The following is an 8,910-nucleotide window of genomic DNA, read 5'->3' as shown; positions in this document are numbered from 1 at the left end:
TAGATGCATTTAAGGTGCCTCTGGACAGATGCATGAGTAGGTGGGGAGCAGAGGGATACAGATCCTTAGGAATTGGGCGGTGGATTTGGATCGGTTCAGGCTTGGAGGGCTGTTCCTGGGCTGTAAACTTTCTTTGTTCATTATTCTTTGTTTTTTTCTTTGAGCAATAGTGAGAGTATGGGTGAGATGGCCATTTCCCCTCAGAAAGAAAGATTGAGGAAACGGGGGCCTGTATTCAACATCTGAGAGACGAGCGCATGGACACTTACAAAATTCTTACGGGGTGTTACAGGGTGGATATAGACACAATGTCTGTTTTTATTTCCCTTCTCGCTGACTGGAGAGTCTGGAACCGGGGGATGCAGTCTCAGAATAAGGAGTAGGCCACTCAAGATGTTGACAAACCTTTCACTCGGTGGCTGATGAATCTTTGGAACTCAAATTTCACAACACTAATGATGTCACATACATGGAGACCACACGGACATTTTGTTACAGTTGTCTAAGACTTTGGTGAGGCCGCACTTGGGAGTATTGTGTATAGTTTTGGTCACCTTGTTATAGGAAAGACATAGTTAAGCTGGAAAGAGTGCAAAGAAGATTTATGAGGATGTTGCCAGGATTGGTACATAGAACATTGCAATGCTGTACAGGCCCTTCGGCCTTCGATGTTACGTCAACCTGTGAAACCAGGCTGAAGACCATTCCATGCCCCTACTACTCTCTGAGTAAAGAAAGGCGTGAGTAATAGGGAGAGGTTGGCCAGGATAGGACTTAATTCCTTGGGTTGTTGGAGAATGAGGGGTGACCTTATTGAGGCGTATAAAATCCTGAGGGCGATAGATAGGATAAATGCATGCATCTACCTCAGGAAGGACATACTGGCACTGGAGCGTGTCCAGCGCAGATTCACATGGATGATCCCTGGAATGGGAGGTCTAACATACAATGAACAGCTGATGATCCTGGGATTGTATTCATTAGAGTTTAGAAGGTTGAGGGGAGATCTAATAGAAACTTACAATTTAGAACAGAAATGAGGGAGATGTTTCTTCAGCCAGAGAGTGGTGGGCCTGTGGAATTCATTGCCATAGAGAGCAGTGGAGGCCAGGACGTTAAATGTCTTCAAGGCAGAGATTGATAAATTGTTGATCTTGCAAGCAATTAAAGGGTACGGGGAGAGTGCGGGTAAATGGAGTTGAAATGCCCATCAGCCATGATTAAATGGCGGAGTGGACTCGATGGGCTGAATGGCCTTATTTCCACTCCAATGTCTTATGATCTTATGTAGACTTTTCCCCAGGGACAGGGAATTGAAAACTCAAGGGCATAGGTTTGAGGTGAGAGGGGAAGGATTGAAGAAGGACCTGAGAGGCAACTTCTTCACACAGACAGTGGTGCGTCTATGGAATGGGTTGCCAGAGAAAGTGGTTGAGGCAAGTACAATAGCAACATTTAAAAAAAAAATTGGATAGTTTATCAGTGGGAAGGGTTTAGAGACATGGACCAAATACAGACAATTGAAACTTGCTGAGTGGGCACCATAGTCAGCACGGATCAGTTTGGGCTGAAGGGCCTGTTTCCATGCTCTATTACTGTATGAGTTTATAAGAATGGTGGGGTGGGGAGTTGAGATAGAAGATCAGCCATGATCAAATTGCTTGGTCTAACAGGCTTGATGGGCTGAATGGTCTTCTCCTGTTCCTACATTAATTCACCATGTACCTGAACACAGTGAACACAAGAAATAGGGGCAAGAGTAAGGCTGAGGGGTGACCTTATTGAGGCGTATAACTCATGAGGGGCGGCACGGTGGCTCAGTGGTTAACACTGCTGCCTCATAACGCCAGTGACCTAGGTTCAGTTCCGGCCTCGGGCGACAGTCTGTGTGGAGTTTGCACATTCTCCCCGTGTCTCTGTGGGTTTCCTCCGGGTGCTCCGGTTTCCTCCCACAGTTCAAAGATGCGCAGGTTAGGGTGGATTGGCCATGGGAGATTGCCCATTGTATCCAGGGATGTGCAGGTTAGGGTGGATTAGCCATGGGAGATTGCCCATTGTATCCACGGATGTGCAGGTTAGGGTGGATTGGCCATGGGAGATTGCCCATTGTATCCAGGGATGTGCAGGTTAGGGTGGATATAACCATGGGAAATGCAGGGTTACAGGGAAAGGATTTGTTGGACCAGGTGGCTGTTTCCACACTGTACAGATGTTATGGAGATAGGATGAATAGCTCGGCATGGGGGAGTCCAAAACTAGAGGGCATAGGTTTAAGGTGAGAGAGGTAAGATCTAAACAGGACCGAAGGGGAATTTTTTTCACACAGAGGGTGGTGAGTGTATGGAATGAGCTGCCAGAGGAAGTGGTGGAGGCTGATAAAATTTCAACATTTAAAAAGCATCTAGACGGGTATATGAATAGGAAGGGTTTCACGGGATATGGGCCATGTGCTGGCAAATGGGACTAGATTAAATGAGGATATTTGATCAGCACGGACGAGTTGGACCGAGGGGGCTGTTTCCATGCTGCATAACTCTGCAACCTTCCTTTCTCACTCGTGCACATCCAGCTTCCCCTTCAATAAATCTACAGCAGTCACTCCCCTCTGCTCACAGATTCCATATTCTCACCACGCTTTGCGCAGGGAAATGTCTCCCGGATCCTCATCGGATTTCTTTATGGCTGACATTGTCTGAGATGAGATTTGTTCATTGGGTTCACATTCCCCCAGTTGCCACAGTGGGATTTGAACCCGTTAGCTTCTGGATTCCTGGTCCAGTGATGTTACCAATTACACCATCATCTACCTTCATAAATCTTTTTTCTTTCCCAAGCCTCTACGTTCCTTATATAATATGTTGGCCCCTCATTTAAGCAAAGTAACTTGCTCTCTCTCTCTCTGTCTCATTGTCAGAGCCAGTAACCATGGCCTTAATTTGGAGGAGGTACCCCTAGGCAGAAGACAGAAGCTGATGAATGTACGCAATGTGAAATAGGTACGGAATAATGAACCTTATTAATCTTTCTCTCGTTTTATTGGGGAAAGAGGGAACAGAGCCAATATTTTAGGTTCAGGGTCTCTTTTTGAATGTTGAAGAAATGTTGACTCAGATGCTGCCAGACATGCTGAGTTTCTCTGATAACTTCGGTTTTCATTTCTGATCCTTATTTGTCATCCGTCGTTTCTCAAACTGCCAAGAATGCCCAACGTTTCTTGCCCTCTTCTCTATTTCGGTGCCGCCTTAGAATGGTGAGATACAGATAAGGCCTTTCAGCCCAGCCCTTTTGAAAGAGGTAATCATTCCCCACCCTCCCCCGCCCTTCAACCCCACTTGCCCAGCCCTTTCTCCCCATTAGTTCTCGGGAGTCGAGAGTGATGACGTTGAAAGCAACAACCTGCATTTATGCCTCCATTGCAGTAAAACATCCCCAGGGCAAAATTAACCGAGACTCAAATCTGACACTGAGCTGCATGAGGAGATGAAAAAGCATCTGGGGAGCAGGAGAATCGATGTTTCAGGCGAAAGCCCTTCATCAGGATTGGGGGCTGATGCCTGACACACTGATTCTCCTGCTCCTCGGACGCTGCCTGACAGCTGTGCTTTTCCAGCACCACACTCTCGACTCTGATCTCCAGCATCTGCGGTCTTTACTTTCTCCCGCATGAGGAGATGCTAGGGTCCAGTGACCAAATGCTTGGTTAAAGCGATCAGTTTTAAGGAGTGTCCTAACCGGGGTGGGGGATGTGGAGAGGAGAGAAAGAGAGAGCTGGAGAGGTATCAGGGAAGGGAGTTACAGAGCTCAGGGTCCAGGCAACTGGAGACACAGGCTCCAAGTGGATGCGGTGATTAAAATCGAAGACATGCCAGAGGTTTATAATGGAGGAAAACAGAGATCTGAAGGCTGTCGAGCTAAAGAGGGTTAAGGAGATGGGAGGGAATTGAACAAGATTCGAATGTATAACTTGGGGCATTGGCGTACACCAGTTTGCAGGCCAATTCCAGCTTCCATTCAGCACCCCGTTTTCCTGCAGTAAAAATTGTTGTAGGAGAAGGTGAGTTCTGCAGATGCTGGAGATCAGAGTGGAGAGTGTGTTCCTGGAAAATCTCAGCAGGTCAGGCAGCATCTGAGGAGCAGGAGAATCGACGTTTCAGGCATAAGCCCTTCATCAGGAATGAGGCTTGTGGGTTAAGCCTGAGAGATAAATGGGAGGGGGGGTCCTGGTTGGAGAGAGGTAGCTGGGAAAGTGATAGGTGGATGAAGGTGAAGGAGAGGGTGATAGGTCAGAGGGGGCAGTGATGGACGGGTCCAGAGGGCGCTGCCGAGTTGGAGGCTTGGGACTGGGATAATGTGGGGGGAAGGGGAAATGAGGAAGCTGCTGAAATCCACATTGATCCCGTGTGGTTGCAGGGTCCCAAGGCGGAATATGAGGCGTTCCTCCTCCAGACGTCGGGTGGTAACGGTTTGGCGGTGGAGGAGGCCCAGGATCTGCATGTCCTTGACGGAGTGGGAGGGGGAGTTGAAGTGTTCAGCCACGGGGCGGTGGGGTTGGTGGGTGTGGATGTCCCAGAGATGTTCTCTGAAACAATCCGCAAGCATCCTGTCTCCCCGATGTAGAGGGGATCACACTGGGTGCAACAGATGCAGTAGATGGCATTGTTGTGATTGTTTGAAATTTGACACTCTTGCACTGGTCCTGATAAATGCGAAACAAAATGTTTAGCGGCGTACTCTATTTTCAATCTCTGTACTACCATGTGACAGCTTGCATTTAGCTTCGAATCCCACTCAACCCCAGCTCCCCCATACGTCCTGCTGGCAATCATCATCAGCTCAACTCTCAGATGAGGCATGAGCTTGTTGCCATGATACCAGAGTGCACGCAGTTCAGTGTCACTTCCCTCAGGTAAATGTGAGGATGGTTCGGGTGTTCGTTTAAACTGAGGGAGGTGAGGGTAGCAGTAAAACCTGATCCTCGATTGAGATGTGCGCCTTGTTTTTTTTCTGCTTCCCTTTTATTTTTCTCCAGCTTGTCACAAACGCAGACCAGGGGGCCAATAACAATGCACCTGCTCCCAGGCACCAAAAGGCGGCCTTGCATTTCTGTAGCGCCTTTTCACGGCCCAAGGATGCCACAGACGCTTCGCAGCCAATGACGACGCGCTTTTTTGAGCGGAAGTGGAGTTAATATTGTGTGGTTGGAGATGTGGTGGTTAGTTGGCACACAGGAAGCGACAATGCGATTAGGGCGACCAGGTTGTCTGTTTATTTTGGACAAAAAAATAATGTGAATGGAATGATAAATCCAGGTCCCCAGTGCACCAGGGAGCACATATCCCTGCCCTCCCAAATGACTTTGAAGTCAGGCTGTGCATCGGTCTATGACCCTCTTCTGCTTCCCACTACCTAGGGAGGGTAGTTCGTCTGGAAGGTGGCATCCCTGGGCAACGCAGCATTCCCTCTGCACTCAAATATCTGGAGCAAGGATTGGACCCAGGAACTGTGCCTTTCAGGGGAGAGGCCGTCATGATGACAGCTGCTTGGGAACTGTGATGGCACTTCAAGTGGATGTTTCCTTCACGTCGCCCACTCGTTACTGGCCTGTCCACCTCAAAGCATTTTCAAGTACCTTTCGATTGTGGTATTGACGGAAACAGGGCCAAGAAATCCATGCACAGCAAGCTCCTGCAAAACAGCTCCGTGATCGCCATCGAATGTTCCAAGCTCACGATGTCGCCTGGAGAATAAATATTGGCCCCAGGATGACGAGGGTTTCTTTCTCTGCCCCCTTGCTCGAAAGAGGGCACTCTCAGCTGTGCTGCACCCCCTCAGTCACACACCGGGGATGGATGTCAGCCTGAATGCTGTTGTTCTAGTCTCTGGATTGGAGGCCTTGACCCCCAACTTCCAGGCCCCAGTGAGAGAGAGTGCGAGGAAGTGCTTGCTGCCCAATGGTCAGGGACCGACATGTTTCCTAAATAAAAGCTGTTTCTACATTTGCGCCAGTTGTGAAACTGCGTGTTCCCTCACTCTGTGGCCCAGAGCAGCGGTCAAAGGCGCATTCCTATTGCGCTGCCGACATAGCACAAAGGAGAAACAATTCTGAGGCTCTTATCCAGGAAAAACACAAAGGTGGGCAATCTCCACCGAGGGCTGGCACACTTGCTGATTGAACTGGCACCTGTGCCGTAGCTCCGAGTGCCGCGTAAAATATTTACCTTTCGGGACTCTCACCGTTAATAAAGCCATTGTTTTTAGCAATGTATGACAAAGTTTGTGACCTGTGTGTGGAAAATGTGCTCCAATCCACACTGTTGTGAGCAGGCTATATGACATGGCAGTGTTTAGCAGAACTATCTGAGACACTGTGGGTGGACTCATTTTCTCCCCCCCCCCCCGACAAGAGTCTGGCCTGTTTCTCCTGAGACCAGGTGTTGTGAACCTTGTGCTGAGGTGTCAGTTCTGGGGAAAGCAAAGTTTGGGTCCTTTTCTTTAAAAAAAAATGAAGACAAAAGGAGGTGGGGTCAGGCTCTCACAGAGCCAGGCTTTTAGTTTTTGTTTTCATTGCAGTTTCTTTGGAGTTGGAGCTGCTAGATACATCTCTCTCGCTGTCTCTCTCTCTCTCTGTCTCTGTCTCTCTGTCTCTGTCTCTGTCTCTCTGTCTCTCTGTCTCTGTCTCTCTGTCTCTGTCTCTCTGTCTCTGTCTCTCTGTCTCTGTCTCTCTGTCTCTGTCTGTCGCCCTCTCTCAGTCTGTGTCTGTCTCTCTGTCTGTCTCTCTGTCTCTCTTCTGATCTGTCCTTGTTGACACTCTGTCTCTCTCTCTCTCTCTCTGCAGTGGGCTCATTACCCCAGGGGGTTTCTCCTCTGTCCCGGCTGGCATGGAGACCCCCGAACTCATTGAGCTGCGGAAGAAGAAGATTGAGGAAGCCATGGATGGGTAAGGAGCTGCAGGCTTGTTGATGTCATGTGTGGGAGCTCGGTACGACACCAGGGGAGGGTGATGTTTCACTTGTACAGGTACTGGTGAGGCCATCTCTTTCTCTTTCTCTCTCTCTCTCTCGGTCTCTCTCTCGGTCTCTCTGTCTCTGTCTCTGTCTCTCTCTCTGTCTGTCGCCCTCTCTCAGTCTCTCTCTCTCAGTCTCTCTGTCTGTCTTTCTCTCGGTCTCTCTCTCCCTCTCTGTCTCTCTTTGTCTCTCTCTTTTTCTCTTTCTCTCTCTCTGTCTCTCTCTCTCTCTCTCGCTCTGTCTCTGCTGCTAGACTCATTCTTTCGCTTTTCCCTTCTCCATGACTGGAGACAGCACGTGAGCGAAACTGTTTTGCTGAATTTGCCTTTGCCAAGGATGTGTTTATGGGATGCTGCCATATTGGAACAGTTGATGAGGTATAGGTAAATCATTTCGTTAAGTATTTCAGTTGAGTTAAAGTTATTCCAATTCTCTTATGTTTGTTTGTGTTTTAACTGCGCTGTAAGAATAAAAGTGTGTTTTGCTTAAAGCGAAAAGTTGTCTTAAAGTGTGAACCAATCGAATCGCATCTGGAATGCAGCACTTACAATTGCCTTTAAATGAGATGAAAAGTAGGCTGTCTGCTTGATGTGTTTTGATGGGGTTTGGACTGAGGCATAACAGAGGGTACAACATCGGTCGCCCAAAAACCCCATTGCCATGAGAGGGGCTGGTGAAGCAGCCAGCCCCAGTGAAACTGGTGAATGGTTCAGACCAACTGTCTAACCGTGGGGAGACAGGAGGGCACAGGTGCCAGATTTGGACTGTTGTGAACAATCAGAAATTCAACATCACAATTTGCAATCACCACCATATTTGGGGAACCACGTTTAATGCTGAGCAACACTGAGTCACCACACAAAAAGGTATCAAGTAGTCTTGCATCACAGTGGTACTGTCCGTAACGCTGGACTAGAAGCTCTGGGTTCATGACTTGCCTGCTTCATTTCATAGAGCCCTACAGCACGAAACAGTCAATGCCGACCGTAATCCCAAACTGAACTAGTGCCAGCTGCCTGCTCCTGGCCCATATCCCTCCAAACCTTTCCCGTTCATGAACTTATCCAATGTCTTTTAAATGTTGCAACTGTACCCACATCCACCACTTCCTTCATTCCACACATTAATCAGCCTCTGTACAAAAAGGTTGTCCCTTGTGTCTATGTAAATCTCTCTCCTCTCACCTTAAAAATTTATCTCCTGGTCTTGAAATTCCCCCACCCCACTAGGGAAAAGAGAGAGAGGTGACTGGTGATGGTTTAACCTGAGGGTCACCCTACCTCAGGTGGAGGGAGAGATCAGGAAGGTGGGATCTTTATGGTAGCCTCAGCTGATGTGAGGATTGAACCCATGCTGTTGGCATCACATCACCATCTGGCCAACTGAGTGAACTGACTCCCTCGCCTCAGCCTGTTTTGCTACATTACAGGTGCTATAGAAATGCATCTTTTTTTTGAGAAGTAGGAGGGAGTATTTGCTGTCTCCCCAGCCCAGCTCATGTTGGCTCGAAATCAGCCCTGCTGTTTGACCCCGGCCTGATCTAGATGGATCCTGTGAAGGGCTTTGAGGAGATTTACAAGAGGCTCAGGTGATTGGCCCGAAAGAATGGGTTTGAAGGAATGCCACCAAAGATGAGAGAGGGTGGAGAGACTTCTAGGGAGGGCAAACCAGGCAGCTAAAGACAAGGCCGCCAATGGTGGGGTGTCACAAAGCTGGTCTCGTTTCTCTTAAAAGCTGTTCCTTTTCTTAAAGATACTGTGTCCTTGGTTTTTCTCAGAGGGGTCGTAACGGGCTGGCTCCGATTAGACTGGTTTGGTACAGAGATTAAATGGTATTGAGAGGCCTTTTGTTTACATGTTAACAGATGAGACTTCAGGCCAAAGTGGTCATGTTTTAGAAGTGACCT

The 8,910-nt window shown here is 48.4% G+C and overlaps 1 protein-coding gene across 2 annotated transcripts in view; it reads left to right on the top strand.

Moving 5' to 3' along the window:
- The window catches only part of LOC122544312 (retinal guanylyl cyclase 2-like), a 73,049-nt gene extending 66,403 nt beyond the window's left edge, over nt 1-6,646 (top strand). The window contains exons 18-19 of one of the 2 annotated variants that reach the window (XM_043683469.1): nt 2,915-2,996; nt 5,411-6,646. In XM_043683469.1, coding sequence (XP_043539404.1) covers nt 2,915-2,923 — 9 coding nt within the window. In that variant the 3' untranslated portion in view covers nt 2,924-2,996; nt 5,411-6,646. Of the gene's footprint in view, nt 1-2,914; nt 2,997-5,029 lie in introns of both variants that reach the window. The other variant, XM_043683468.1, reaches the window with a different exon arrangement.
- Nucleotides 6,647-8,910: the final 2,264 nt, after the last annotated feature.

Source organism: Chiloscyllium plagiosum, chromosome 48, assembly GCF_004010195.1.
Source record: "Chiloscyllium plagiosum isolate BGI_BamShark_2017 chromosome 48, ASM401019v2, whole genome shotgun sequence".
Lineage (NCBI taxonomy): Eukaryota > Metazoa > Chordata > Chondrichthyes > Orectolobiformes > Hemiscylliidae > Chiloscyllium > Chiloscyllium plagiosum.
The sequence above is the reverse complement of the archived record's forward strand: the minus strand, read 5'-3'. Positions and strand labels throughout refer to the sequence as shown.